The following is a 15807-nucleotide window of genomic DNA, read 5'->3' as shown; positions in this document are numbered from 1 at the left end:
GCTAACTGAGGAGATAATAAAACAAGGCCATGTGACAGTGTGATGGATTAGAGAGTTTCAAGTCCCTGCAAGTTGGACCAATGGCTGTTGTGAAGGTTAAGCTCATTGAAAAAAAAACTTGTCTTCTAAATTTCTATTACTTCAGTACATTAGCCAATCCATTCAGTTCAGTGTGATATTTGTATGAATTTATGATTTGTTGACAAGTCAACAAATTTACCCAATGTATCGTCAGATCACGGCAACTAAATGATTATTAATCAATCATTAATAGTGATTGAGTCTGCAAAAGTTTCCAAAAGGGATGTCTTCAAATTGCTTTTTCTGTCCAACAAACATTCTCAAAAGATGTTAAATAGTTACATTTGAAATGCAAATGTTTATAAAGACTGAAACACTTAAATTACCAGACTGCTCACATTTAATTATGTCTATCAACTAATAAATGAATTGACTAATCATTTCAACACAAATGGCTACTGTTTGAACATCTCCTTCTTTTACAACCACATGTCAAATGACTAGCAATGTTTAGACCAAAATAGCACTGTTGAAGAACTACACTACATGGCCACCCTAGAATTATACCTACATGTGATTGTCAAACATGGGCATTAGTAAGGTCCAATCCTGATGTATTGGGTTATGTTCTAGTTCATCCCAAAGGTGGATGGGGTTGAGGTCAGGGCTGTATTCAGATCATGTCAATTCTCCCACAGCAAACTGGGAAAACCATTTCTTTATGGTCTTTGTGAACAGCGCCATTGTCATATTGAATCATGAAAGGGTCAAACACAAACGTTTGCTACAATGATGGAAGCACCTTTTGTTGTCTCAAATATCATTTTATAATGTAGCATTAAGATTTCCCCTCATTGGAACCAAGGAACCCAAACCATGAAAATCGGCTAAGGATAAAAATTATGCAGAAGTATGTGGACAGGGTGTCTGCATTATTTTGGCCATATGGTGTACTTAATATACATTAGGTAGAGGGCAGTTTTCCATTATACATACCATTTTATAAATTGGGTTTCAGGGGCCTGAGGGTTTGAAAACGGATAAAGCACATACACATGACCATAAAAGCTTTGAACTGAAGTAAGAAAAAAATGAGTTACTGTGACAGGAGCATTATGGGAGCCTGCAGAATTGCTCTGTCTGTTTATCAGCCTGCAGCCATGCATACTGACACAGACTAAACCACTCGATACCCTGACTGTCATTGTTCACCTATAGATTAGATTGGGTGGGCCAAAACTCGCACGGTGCCTCCGCTCACTGTGTTGTTAGGATACAAAGGCATGAACAAACACATTAGATAGGCACAGTGTTCTTGCTTGCTTCAGCCTGCTACTACAGAGCCGACAGAAAGACAGCGAGATGTGGCATGTGATACAAATAGTTACTGAGATTATTAGAGGTTTGTTTGACAAGATAACTACTCAGATGCATGCTATGCAGGGTCTACCCTGTATCTTTGAAGTTGTTTAATTTTAAAGTGGATGTAACCGATGGTGGCAACATCTATGCTAACCTCTATGGTAGCTGCCATTGTTGTTTAACGGACAGTGTCTCCTTGCTGCGTCACAGGACACCACAGCACACCCCTGTAGCTGCCAGTACTTACTCAAAGGAAGCTGATTGCTCCAGTACCACTGCACCAGCCACAAACAGAGAAAGAAGCCTGGCAAGATGTCACGGCATGTAATCTTGTAGTTTTCTATCTTCGTCCTGCTGCCTTGTCAGGTTACATCCTCCAACGTCCTTCAAATTGATTTGAATTTGTGTTCGGGGATTACAGCATAGTAATGGAGTCTACGCACACGACTGTAGCTAGCTAGCTGGAGGTTCGACAATGAACCCCAAACTCCTCCAACCATTGGCGTGTGTGAATGGTTGAACGAAAGGCAAATTGTAAAGCACTTTGTCCACTAAGGTAGAGAAATGCTTTATAAGTGCTGTCCATTTTCCATTTTCCTTCACTTCAGAAAGCTCTCTCCAGACCCACAGAAGACATTATATAGCTAGCTTCATAAGCTCGCCAGTGCTGTAAGTTGACTTTTCCATTTTTAACCCCTGAGAAGTACATTGGGGTTAAATACACATACTGCAACACACACAATGAACAAGAAGTTTTCCCTAACATATAATATCATACTGGGATATTTCATTTCTTGGTCTTTGTTTTGTCAAGAGTGTTTGACAGCTATTGGCTCCTGACTGACTGGCCAACACGTCATAGTACTCCAACTACTATGTCCTGGGCTGGCATTCATAGAGATATGTCACAGACTGGTGGGGAGATAAGCTGAGGGGACGGTGTTGACCAGAGGAGATCTAGTGTCAGCTTATCAACCAGGGCTGACTGCCTGACTGTGGTCTGGGATAGGAGAGAGAGAAAGGGCCTTTGTTTTCAGCTGGGGCACCGTGTTTGGTCTCTTGCCTATCTCAGCCCTTCACTGGACCTTTTTATACCCAGTCAACCTTCCCCCAAGGTCTGGGTTTCACTGAAGATACAGTATTAGGACGGACTGTTCTAATATTTCAGATGTTATGCATGAAAGCCAGGTTCAGCTGATAATTTATGAGTAACATTTGGGCATATCATTCTTTCTGATAATGCAATCACAGCATGCTCATTTGTATTTGGCCTTTACAAATGCCTGTAACCAAATGGGAAACCTGAGACCCCCATCTATAATAATTGTACTAATTCAAAAAATGTGTATGGTACCACTTTATTCTTCATTTGATACCTAAAATTTGTTTAGCTCTCAAACATTGGTGGTAAAGTAAACAGCATGAACCGTTGCCTGCTGTCTTCTGTCCAAAGCACAGATTGTTTTTGGTGTGATGGTCTAAAGAGTAGTTCTTGGCACATATTAGAATACAATACCCTAAATACTAATTCAAAATCACCTCAGTGCCACACAGATACAAATACAGTTGTTGCTGGGCAAATGCATACCTTTACTCTACCCATTAAAAATCTGTTTTTGTTTTTTTTTTGTGGGTCACCTTGGCTCACTGGGTAGAGTCCTTACCGTTTTCTTCATTTCATCCCCTCTCCCCCTTTCCTTTCACTCTTTACTGTCACTATCCAATTAAAGTAAAATGCCAAAAAAAACGCTAAGCTATCAGATAACATCATTGTACCAGGATCAGGACACACACTTCAGTTTCTCTCTTTCCACCTTTTGTGTACAATCTAATAAAACAAGATTAAGAGCCCACAGCCACCCTAACAGCTCTGTGAGGCTGATAGCATTTATCTCGAAGCACCACTGTTCCTATGGCTTTGAGCTGAACGCTAACCTGCTCACAATGACAAAATAACATGCTGATGTTTAGCAGGTATAATGTTTAGCATGTTAACCATCTTAGGTCTGCATGTAAAGATTAATAATTGGCAATAAACAATGGTTCAGCTTAGGCTGATGGGAATGTCATATTTTTTGCCAAATATTTGCTCATAAACCAAAGTCCTGGATAAATCTGAAATTTTTTCAGTGATAGCACTAGATCTAGACTAGACACATTTCATGTCCATCCAACAGTTGTCCAGACAATTCTTTTAAAACCACACAAGTAAACAGTTGTTAAAAGTAACACATTGTCATTGTTAGCCTTGACCTAAAGGTACCTTAGCAGTAACTCCTGCATGCTAATTGTTATGTTATGACTATGACCGTGCAGACGCTGCACAGTGTGCATCCGACCATACTTCATCTGTATAAGCTGTATTCTAAAAGGTACAACTAAGAAAAAACTCTCTGAGCGTGCATACTCCTGCTTCCCTCTCCTCCTCCTGCTCCCCATATGCCTCTAAGCTCCACTTTAGTGTTCTCCATTTCAGCCCATTAGGGTCATCAAACAAAATTTACAGCCCTTTGGTCCCATCCCCTGAAAGGCCTCTCTTACTGCGCCACTGTTCCCTGAGGCCCAACATTCTGACGTGTGTGTGTGTGTGTGTGTGTGTGAGAGAGGTGAGTATGTAATACAATATGACAAGCAAAGGAAAATGTCACGGTGTTTTGCATGTTGATTTTTGAGTGCTTTTCCTGTCACCTCTGAATACCACATAACTTTAAACTGCTGTGTTTGTTTTGAAAGATTTTTTTAAGTGGCTGAGACTTCATGAGTCAGTAATAATAGGTTTACATTTTGACCACTGATGTTCTTAACCAAACTGATTTACAGTGAGAATAATTATAGGATAGTTTTATCATAAGTCAGTTTTATTCCTATGACAGAAACTGAGGGAAGTTCCTTTCACCCGAGGGGAGACGAGATGTAGAAGAGTCAAAGACAGGTGTTGCATCGGAGGAGCCTGGGACCTAAGAAGTAACAGAATTACAATTGTAGATGTGATACCTGACCTCCCATAGTAAAGGTCAAAGATCCAGTAGAGGCTCCAGCAGTGTGGACAGTTTATATGCTAACAGTAAACACATTTATAGTGGTTTGGCCCCAACAGGCAACTCCGAACCACGGAAATGTTAATTAGAGACAGCAAGTGTTTTGGAAAGAAATCAGTTGTAATCTGCAGATTTTTATTGAAGACGGGTCAAGAGTAAATGTCTTGAGAAGATGAGAAACTGATCGTCTTGAAGGCAGACGAAATCGTACCAGATGTCAGCGAAGAGTTGATGACAGTTTTCAAGAGGGGAAGAAGGTCGACATTTGTTTTTGTTTGGTTTTTTTGAAAGTTTTAGGAGACAAGTTTTCTTGTGACATTATAACATCCAGTTTTATTGTTGGCATAATGACTTTTCATTCTTTGGCAGTAAAAGGCATAAGGTCTTCCTTATTCTGAGTAGTGATTTGGTGTGCTGTGGATTACAGATTCTTTCTGATTTGTGCTTCACTAATCTGCAGGTTTGTATTCTCAATCTAGTACTATTCATTTACCATTGGTTTTTCTGAGTGTAGTGATAGCAAATTACAGAGTGGAATAAGTTGACATTTTTGTGAGTAATCTTTATTTCCCCCCAGACTGACTTTACTACGCAATAAGACATCTGTACCCCGTCTAGCTATTGACGTCAAAACATGACATAAACCAGAAAACCACTTAAATAAAACAGTGAAAGATCTGTTCTCAAATGAGCGCTAATTCTTGTTTTGTTTCTCAACAGAATATGTTTCTACGACGAGGGAGTTCTCGAGGGGACGGGACGGTACCTTCAGGATCCAATCGGTCCAAAGGTTCGGTAGGTCGTGGGGATGTCTTCGTGGTGGACGAGGACACAGACTTGTTGGATCCAATCTTCCAAAATGGCGGACAAGTCAACCCTCAGTGGAAACCCTCCAGAAATGGATTTAAGGGAAACCAGAAGGGAAAACCTGAACTCTCGTCAAAACTATTGGAGGAGAACATTACCACAGACAAAAAGGCAGACTCCGGTGGGAGGACTTCATCGCTTTTCCCTGGAAAACCATCCGATGACATCATTGATCTGGACACGGGGAGTGCTACCAAGAAGCCCTTGGTGGGATTTCCTGTACTTCCGAAGATCCCTTCAGATCCCAGAACATCCACAGACTCAAACAAATTAAGGGAGGAGACAGATGAAAGGTCTAAGTCTGTTTCACCTACACCTCATGTCATTATCTATGGTCCATCTGCAAAGGCAGTAGTTGAGGATGAGAGACCCATCACCACCGATCACAGAGCTGAGCACAATGGAAAACAACTAGACAAGGAGCGCCCTGGCATTGTGACCATTGTTTCCAGAGACAAAGACCTGGTCCTGGGCTCAGATGGCAAAAAGTACAGGCTCCAGAGAGGGCCACCAGGCCGAATGGGTCCCCCAGGGCAGGAAGTGAGTGGTCTTATGGTCTTATTGTTGCTTTAATATCTTTCTTTTAATGCTATTCAAGTGTAATAAACAAATGTTTTTTCAAACGACAGCAAAAAAATAGCCAGAACTCCTCTTGAGGTTGCTCTGCCTGATGTGAACTATTCAATGAAAAAATATTGGTTTTAGTAGTTTGTTATTTTGTAGTTTATATTATTATGGTTTTCTGGATATTGATTACCAGGCTCAAGGCTGGTTTCCCACTGATTTAACAGTACATTTAATGTTTCATATTAGAGTAGTGTTGTCAGATAAGATAAAAAAGTTAGGACAAGCCCGTGAATGAAGAAAGTGTGATATCTGTTTATGCTTTACAGCTTACAAGAGCTGTTCTCAATCAGCTGCCATCTGAATCTGATCAGGGAAGGTTACACTGCTCAAACATACGTTGATCCAAGTGTCTTTGATGCTGCGATCTGAGCACTAAGGGAAATGCACGGGTAAGGAGTTTGTCATAGCGTTACTCAATGTAACAATCAGCTCCGGCTGCCAAGTCATCAGATTGTTGCCAAGGAGTAAAGTCCTTTCGTACTATCCAGTCGGAAGGTTTACCTGGTGCAAAAGGTGGTTCAGCATAGGGACTGCAGGGCAGACAGATCCAGAACCAGACTGCACATCTGGTCACGTCTGGGCCGGTCTCTGGAGTCACGCTGCCATAAAATCCACAGGATCACTCAGCACCATTACTGTGATTGAAGACGGCTGTGGGGAACATGAAGGAAGCGGCCTGTTGGCTTAATACTGTCTTTCTCTAGCATATTCGTTAGCCTGTAGCATTAGCCTCTACAAGCATTGTGTCAAACTTAATGTTTTATAAAATATGTGTTTACGGAAGTACAAAATATGGTACTATGGCTTGGCTGATGGATGGCAGGTGCATTAAAATGGTATAACGAGGCGCCTCAAGCAATCACTTGTTTTGAATCAGAGTGAAAGGTGTGTTACATTTCGGCTAACAATAGCATCCTTACGTCTGCTTTAGGAAACGGATCTAACCATGAGTTAAACTGACAGCAAACAAACAATGGAAAATGAATTATGACTTCAACACAGGTTTTCCTGTATTCCGCTGATGGCTGTTGCAGAAGTGCAATAGTATGCCCCAAGGTGTCCTGATGTAGAACATAATGGACTCAACAGATGAAATGCTGTGGTTTTCTTTTAAAGTACACAGTGCATGCAGGATCTACACAGTTCCAACCAACCTAAACATACAATTACTGTATATCCCAATACCCTTTAAGCCATAAAATGTTACAGTATTTTATTTGCATTCAAGGTGTTGGGAGCAAGACCTTAAATTGAGTCTTTTGCTTTTCAGCAGGCAGTCAAATAACAAAGTGGGAGGTTTTACAAGGACCTGGTACTTTGCTTGTCTCTTAGGTCACAGGTTTTTGCTAATAAGGAGTAGTTGTGTCTTAAATTGTAAATATTGTAGATTAATTGTCAAAAAAAGTAATTGATAAATACTATTTTGTATCTTGGATGGTGCTTTTTCCTCGTAGTGTTTTTGTCTTATGAGCGGTTATATTGAGGGTTGTTACTGTTTTCACAGGGCTGTCCTGGTGAGCCTGGCCTGCCTGGGTTTAAAGGTGATAAGGTAAGAGTACCTTGTTTACGACATAATAGCCTATGATGTTGAGTTAGTCCACTTGACTCTTCAGGATTTTAGTGCACCACTGTTCTGTGCAGCTCTTAGATAGCATCCGAGGCTATAGCTCTTTTTCATCTTCAGCATTTTTAAAGCTTCTGCTGTTAACTTCTGTCCCTTCCTCCATTAAGTCCATGTGGATGCCATTTATGCCAGAGCCCCAATCCTGCATCAAATCACTTCTGTGATGTAATTTTGAAAACAAGGCTGTGCTGTGATACTACGTATTCCATATAAATTGATTTGTCTTGCATAAATGTACTACTTCCTTTTCATTTCTCACAGGGTAAGATGGGGCCTGAAGGAAGTACAGGAAAAAGGGGGGTGCCAGGACCTCCTGGACCAGCAGGTCTACCAACCCTCTACCTGTGGAAGAACACAGCAGAGGAGTGGGCTGCCTTTCAGGTAAGATTGTAACCACAATGTACTCTTTCTTTTATTTAGTACAGTATTTACAGTACAATGATCAGTTTCCTTCTCCTTAAACACATTTTCTCACTGTGTAGTCAGTCTCCTTTCATAATTTGAGCCCAAAAATGAAGTCAAGCAAAAACTTTTTATGGTTTGAATGAACCCCAGCTAGTGTTACCATTTAGGTAAAATGTTTCTAGACAGGCAGTCTGGTCCACCCCCTTGTAAACTGTCTCCTGAACTCAACCCCACTTTCCGAAGAAACGTCTAACAATAACTATGCCACCAGCAAGACATTTTGGCTAAAATGTGGTCCAAAGCTTCTGTCCTAAACCTGATGCTCTTTCACTTGTACCTCCATAATATTTTACAATTTAACAATATTAGTCTTATCTAGTTTTAGTTAATTCATTAAATAAGGGTTTTGTAGTTCTAGGGAAGGTAATGTCATTGTTAGTTGGCCACCTTTTTGCAACTAGTGCCGTCGTCAAGACCAAATTAGAATTTGTCCAATACTTTGGTTCATGACTAAAGGGCCTACCTGCAAAACTAATGACATTTCCATCAGCATCAGATATACTGTGTTACAGCAACGTCAACATGTTAGCAATGTCGTGATGAACATTTACCTTAAAGCAAGGCTGCATTTTTACTGCTTTAATTTTGTTTTATTTTGGTTTTCGGGTTCAGAAGTACAGCATCTTTTAGATGCAGACCTTTTATGTTCTCACTGACAAAGATTCAGCCAGACCTGTGGTGTATATGTAGGTTATGCCCATGTACTAAGTCCACTGCAGCCGCCCTGGTTTGAATCCAAACTGCGGCCTTTTGCTGCAGGTCATTCCCTCTCTCCCTCTCCCTCTCTCTCTCTCTCCCTCACCCCAGTTTCCTGCCTGTCCTCATTTTTACATGTTTCTTGTATATTAAACACATAAAATGAGATATTATTATTTAGCAAGCAGTTAGCGTACCCCTTGGAATTCTTATATACCAACAACAAGTGTGCACGTGAGTCCGCACATAACATCTCAGAAGTCCTCTCTTCATAGAGAGAAGTTACATTTATGAACAAAACCAGACTGTTTCTCATATTGGTGGCTAACATGCTTTAAAAAAAGACAATTTTGCAATTGTTAGACGATGTTTTCCCCTCTATTGAAGGAGGCTAACATCACCTATGCCTGTGACTTTAATGCTAAGCTAGGCTCCTGGACTGATCTCACTACTGAATGCAGAGAGATGAAACTGATACCTGTATCTATCTTTTCATCTAAATCCCATAAACTAGCACATTGCCTAGAACATCTTTCCAATTCAAGTCCCCAGAGAGACTTTTCCTTACTCTCCTCTCCTTGAGTAATTCATTGTCCTAAAAGACACTGTGAACATCAAATGTTCTCTGAGGCTCAGCCACCTTACCTAGAGCCATAAGTTCCCCAGAATATCTGTAAAACTTTGACCCTGCAGTTATGGTGCGTGCAAGCTGATGCTCTGTCCTCATCTGTTTAATCGCTCTGCAATGGCCACAGCTGTATGTTGTAGAATACACACATCAGTATGTCAGCATGATGGAGAACAGCAAGTTCGGTATTGAAAAAAGATGACGGAAATAAAAGTCTGCTAGCAGTTTGTGAGGGCCATTTGTTACTGTATTTGCTTTGAACTTTATGTGGACAACCTGCAAAGGTCAGTCACATGAGAGTCAGTGAAAAATAGATTTTTAACTACAGAGATTATGGAGACGGTGGAATTCAAATAAGGATTGGTGTCATCCGTGTACTCTATGTAATTATCTGGATCTTTAATGTATGCTGTGTGTTTCCATTCCCTCTGTAGCAAACCAATTTCTACCAGTTACTTCTTTCTGGTTGGCCTGTAAGTATGCTGTGACAATTAATATCCTGTCTTTGCTGGGATTCAGTTGATTTGTTAGTTCCTGCTAAACCTGTGGCTGGTTTCTTCTTTGTGAGCTTGCAGAGCAAAGAAGGCCCTGAAGGACCACCTGGAGAGATGGGCAGGCTCGGCTCACAGGTTAGTGATGGGATCCATTCACAATTATAAATGCAAATGATGAACCTGAATACTTAACATTTGGAGTAATCGCTCTACGTTGATTAATTCTGAATTAGTGAATGGTTCATATTTTTTCTGGTCTTCCTACTCAGGGGCCACCTGGTGAACCTGGGGAGCGAGGACAGCCAGGGATGCCAGGAGAGATGGTAAGAATCCAAACCATCAGATTCAGAAGTAATGTTATCAATGTCATTTGTCTCATAGGTTTCTGAAATGTTTCAAAACTTTAGATTTGGCTTCACACGCGCCAAAATCCATCTTTCTAAATCCAGAAAATCTAATCTTGGGTGGACGGGGATGCTGAACTGATAATAGGCAGTAAAAGTAAACAGCAACAACAACTGCAACAACTGTAGTAAATGTGATGTGTGAGACAAGGCAGGCCAAAAACATATGTTCCTTTAATTTATTGTCCATGACTTAAAATGTTTAAATTTGTTTATATTCTACCCACTAATTGAAGTTTAATAATGCTTACCCTTAATGTATTAATCAAAATAAGATCATATCAAATGGAAATGTTGTCAATATATGGGCATAATTTAATGTTAATTTCCCCTTAATAAAATCTGACATAAATGGTGTCATTGGAAACTTTGGGTAAAATTAAAAGTCCCACAAAAATAATCTTTTATTAAAACATAATTTCTGTGGGATTGACAATGGCTGTCCATACAATGTGAGTCTGTTAAAATAGACCCACCTCTGGATCCAGCAGTGTTTTACGGTTGAATGTTAAATTAAGAGTACCATAGCTGGTGGAGCAGAGTGAGTGTGGTTAAAGGGAGTGGGTGTTTGGAAACCCACTGCACATGAAACTCCCTATGACGTTACCATTCTCATACTGACAGAATAAGCAATGAAAGTATTTTTATTGCTAAATTAAGAAGTTCCATATTTTTTCTAAATTTGATTATACCGAGTTGTAGTTCATCCAGTTCTCTTAATTTATCTTGTGTTATTTCATAAGTTTCACATTCTGTCCCCTCTTGTCATTTGGTGCAGAGTCACATTAAATTTTAAAACTTTTGACTTAGTTTAAAAAAGGTAAATTAAACCGTGTTACATCCATCTTAACAACCATCTCAAAATACATAAACAAGTGCCCTGGAAGTCCACTGTGACCATATGGAAACTGTGAGCCTGTTGTCATATATTGTGTGAGGTCTCAGCTGGGAAATGAGTTGGTAGTGAGGACCAAACAGTGTGGTTTGGGAGAGTTGGAAACACTCACTCGCCCAGAAACCAGCCTTTGGTGTCTGGAGTGTTTAGACCCCATGTAGCAGATATAGATCCATGTGTATGTTTGTGTTTGAGTCACTGTGTAGTCCAGATGAATGAAAGCACATTTCTGTGTGCAGAATTAACCAGAGGCCATCTTGTCAGTAATGTCACCTCATTGTCTGTCAGCACTGATGTATGCATGTTGTATACATGTATGCATGTAAGAATTGTGCAGGGTTATGTAATGCCTGTGTGGTCCCAACCAAGTGGTGTCAAACCTGAGGCTCTGGACCCCCCACGAGGGGTCACAAGATACATTTCAGGCTTCATGATTTTACCTGCACTAGCCTCTTGAAAATGATTTAAGGGGAGAAATTACTCTCTGGCAAGCAGTTCACAACTCGTAGACATGCGTATATACGTTTTTAGGGTCACATGTCTAGATGTCTAGACAATGTTCCACTGGATTGTGAGGTCACCAATTCATTCCCCGAACCATCAAGATAAATCTTGGTGGGGGGGAGACAGACAGAAAATGAAAGAAAAGCACTTGCCCCTCCCTTTTTACTACCACTGAGGTGTTCTGGTAGAAGACGCTGAACCCCGATTGCTCCAGAATTGCAAATAAAAGATTGAATTTGTACAGGCAGCTTCCAGGTGTGATTAGTGATGTAATTACTATTAAACTACAATTTTAATCATTTTGATACCCGGATTTGCAAAAATGCCAAACCATTTAGTTCCAGTTTCTCAAATATGAACATTTGCTACCTTACCTTACCTGTTTCATATGATTGCAAGTTGAAAATATTGGGACTTTTGATTGTTGGCATGACAAAACAAGCACGGTGAGGACATCACCTTAAGTGACTAAATGATGAATCAAAAAATTACTAATGGAAATTGAGGGCTGGGTGTGTTATATACAATTTTACAGGAGAGCCAAAACAATGAAATGATCTTTTTGTGTTATGAAATTGAGGATCACTATGAAAACAATATTGCTATAGTTTAAGAAGCATTTTTCCAATAGACTATGCACAGTGCAGATACAGGATGCAGGATACACACAATTACATTGCAGTCAACACTAAAAAAAAGATAAGAACAAATATCTTCATCTTGAAGTAATGCTCAGCAACTTCCACCAAGGCTTTTAGAATTCTACAAGGAACGTATCAAATCAGCTCATACTGATTTTCCTGTTAAAAACATTAGAAAACCTCTATAAACAGTATAACTGCATGTACGTCAACCCTTTTGGAGTGTCCTTATGGGTGTGTCCCGGGTTCATTTGACGCTCACTTGCACCCTTTTGGCACTGAACAAAACCCCACTTTTACTTTTACGCCTTACAGTTTTCTTTTTATTTACAACCTATGGGTCATCATTTCAATTGTGTCTTTTTGGCACTGAGAGCTTTCATTTGATGTATAATACTCATATTCGTCCAACATGGCACCAAGCCCTTGAAATAATGCTGGTTTGCGTCTACATTTGTGAGCGTGCAGCAGGGTTTTCTTGAAAAAGAGTGCAATGCTCAAGTGAAAAAACGTAAAACCTAACTCACTCATCATGCCAGTCTCCGCATGTATAACACCATATCCATCATCCTCTGCAACTTAAAATATAACATTGTCCACTGCCAGCACAGGTGGTTTCGCCATTCACTCTGAATGTGTACATGTTTTCCACCTGTCTGCAAGCAGAGTTATTGCAGGCCAACATCTTCTAGACAGTGTGTTGTTTTACAGTTGATGCCTTGTCTGTGTGATGAATTGCGCTGCTGAGTGGTGGAGAGGGTCACTGTCTTCACAGTACAAACTTGTAATTTATAATCCAGTTTTCCCAGTGAGAAGCTCCATGCGGCTTTAGCGTAATGGGATTTCACTCTCTGTATTTCCAGTGTCTTTGATTTCAGATTTATTTTGTCCCACTTTGTCACTTTTTGGTTCATGTTGTCTTCACATGTCTCATGAAAATGTCATAACTGTTCACTAACAGGCTGATAAAGAAGCTGTCAGTATCAACAGTGGTGATGATATATGTTGTATGATAGGGTGAGCGGGGTCACAGGGGCCCTCCAGGACGAGATGGGGCCCCAGGGAGAGATGGGGAAAATGGAGAAGATGGTCAGCCTGGGTCACCTGGTGCTCCTGGATCACAGGTGGGCACAATCTGTATAATAACCCATTAAACAGCACGCACGTACTACACATACAGCATGAGTGTGTTACAGTAGGTAAACGTTATAGTATGTGTTCTTTATGGTTGTAATATTTTCATCTTGTCTCTAATTGATGTCAGGGCCTGTGGGGATACAGGGGAGAACGAGGGTCCAAAGGGGAGAAAGGTGATGAGGTGAGGAATGGAACGGCACAGCTGTGTTTGTACGGGAAGCCCGTCAGTCCTGTTTATATTTTAGATTTACTGTTGGTGAAATTACAGCCATGAAGGAATGGTTACTGTGCGCAGCTCATGACTGCTATCGTTTTGCCTTATTTTAACAATTCAGCAGTTTTACTTGGTACCAGTGCCAATACAGTACTTGGGTTTTGGTACAGATACCAAAATGACTATTAATGTGTTATTCTACAAAAACCCTTTTTTTCATTTCACAATTTTGTATATTGTCAATACACAAGCAGCCATACTCTAACTACCCAAATAAAAAAGTCTAATTGTGAAATTATTTGATGTAAATCAGGATCTGATCAATGAATAAGAGAAAACAATTGATTTTGGTATAAATGTATTTAGGTTTATTCCTGACTGAGCTGCTGAGTTAGGAGCATCATTTAAACCTGTAATAACCCATTCTTTGTTTGTTTATTTAAATTTAAGTGTGACATATCACCACCTTTTAAGTTGATATAGTTAATATAGTTGCCTATTTACACATTCAGCTTCTACACAGCCACATTAGCATTTATTTAAAGTCTTGTTTCTGACCACCTGGCGAATGTAACACTACGTCCCACAGTCCCTCTTCTTTAAGCTCTGTTTTTGGTCTCCGGAAACTCCTGAGGGAAAAATCTGACTCTTTAAAAGCTATTATATGTTCACAGCTAGTTGCTAACTTTTTATTACTTATTATAAAAATATTGATTATAGCTGTTTCAAGTCCACATTTGATACTAATGCAGGATAAAACAAGATACAAGAAAGAAATGACTTTTACACTGTAGATAACAGGGTTTTTTCTCTACCTTTCCAGGGTCTCATTGGCCTCAAGGGTCCAAGAGGGGAAATTGGCGACCCTGGTGAGAAGGTACTCATGGGTGCAATTTAATTATCAACAATCCTAATTATTTAAAATAGAATGTGAATTTGTCCCAGCAGAAAGCTTTTTTCTTACATGACTTACACACAACGCTGCACAACACTAATGAAAGAATTCTGGCCCTTAGTGGCTTGTTTTCATGAGGTATGAAGACAATACAATATAGTGTAATGATCTTGGACTGTGTTTTTTCTTTGTCTAGGGCTCAACTGGTGCACCTGGCAGACCTGGCCTTGTCGGACCACCAGTGAGTGTCTTCTACCCTCCTTGTTTAGTTCTTTTATGAGTGCAACAAACGAGGAATTTCTGCAGGGATTTTATGTTATATTCATAACCCTTTGAGAGAAAGTAGGTGGTTCATAAGCCAGTAGCATTTCTCCTTTATCTGTGACATGAAGCTGCTTATACATTGTTCTATACAAAATGTCATGTACTGTACAATCAGCTGGACAGGATGCCAGCACATTACAGGATCAATTTAAAAAAATTAGTAACAGCTGTCCTCATGTAATACATTTCTTACACATCCAACTGATGCAAAATGAGAGGAACAAAACAAACAATCAGCTTTTGTGAAAGAAAGACATGCGCTTCTGAATCCTTTTTAATCCTTAATCCAATACCTCTTTGAACTTTGAGTTCCAAGCAGCAAGGAGCTGACTCCAATTTTCTCTTTGCTCTATTCTCGGGTTTGCTTTGATTCTACTTGGCATGAAATCAGAATCTCTGCCTCATAGTATTAGCACAGGCACTCTGACCAGTAGGACGTAATCTGTCTGATTAATCCTCCCTTTGAATACGGTGTTTTCTATGCATTTTAATGATAACTTGTTATTAAGTTGACACTGAATACCGGAATCTTCTCTGCAGGGGCCTCAGGGGATCCGAGGTGGCTACGGGCCAGAGGGGCCCCGTGGGCCTGATGTGAGTGATGTCCCGTCCGACTCTAGTTGCTCGAGAAGTTGTTCATAAGCTTTTCGAAAGCAAAGTAGTCGAGTTTTTTTACTTGTTTTGTCTTCTGTTTGGTTATGATGTCTTTCACATTCTTCTCTACTGCTTTACAATATATTGTCATTTGGTGATATTTAAAGTATTAGTCCAACAACAAATGAATTCATGAAATAATCATCCCATAACAAGTGAAACAAGCAAGGAACATTCCAAACAATAAATTAGCTCCTGTATTTATACGTCGGCCCCATTCCAAACTATTGAGCTCGGCTTCTTTTTGCTTTCTACTTGTTTTAAAGCCCATGTTTAAGAAAATACAGGAGAAAACAAAGTAAATATAAAGGTTTTGT

At 40.0% G+C, this 15807-nt stretch overlaps 1 protein-coding gene across 2 annotated transcripts in view; it reads left to right on the top strand.

Moving 5' to 3' along the window:
- si:ch211-196i2.1 (collagen alpha-1(I) chain) overlaps positions 1-15807 on the top strand; it is a 99242-nt gene that overhangs the window by 45948 nt on the left and 37487 nt on the right. For both annotated transcript variants that reach the window (XM_051412947.1, XM_051412948.1), the window contains 11 exons: positions 5142-5828; positions 7420-7464; positions 7801-7920; positions 9763-9801; positions 9904-9957; positions 10092-10145; positions 13283-13390; positions 13531-13584; positions 14441-14494; positions 14709-14753; positions 15377-15430. In XM_051412947.1, coding sequence (XP_051268907.1) covers positions 5142-5828; positions 7420-7464; positions 7801-7920; positions 9763-9801; positions 9904-9957; positions 10092-10145; positions 13283-13390; positions 13531-13584; positions 14441-14494; positions 14709-14753; positions 15377-15430 — 1314 coding nt within the window. The remainder of the gene's footprint in view (positions 1-5141; positions 5829-7419; positions 7465-7800; positions 7921-9762; positions 9802-9903; positions 9958-10091; positions 10146-13282; positions 13391-13530; positions 13585-14440; positions 14495-14708; positions 14754-15376; positions 15431-15807) is intronic.

The sequence above is a fragment of the Dicentrarchus labrax genome, unplaced genomic scaffold (assembly GCF_905237075.1).
Source record: "Dicentrarchus labrax unplaced genomic scaffold, dlabrax2021, whole genome shotgun sequence".
NCBI classification, from domain to species: domain Eukaryota; kingdom Metazoa; phylum Chordata; class Actinopteri; family Moronidae; genus Dicentrarchus; species Dicentrarchus labrax.
This window is presented reverse-complemented; position numbering and strand designations above follow the sequence as displayed.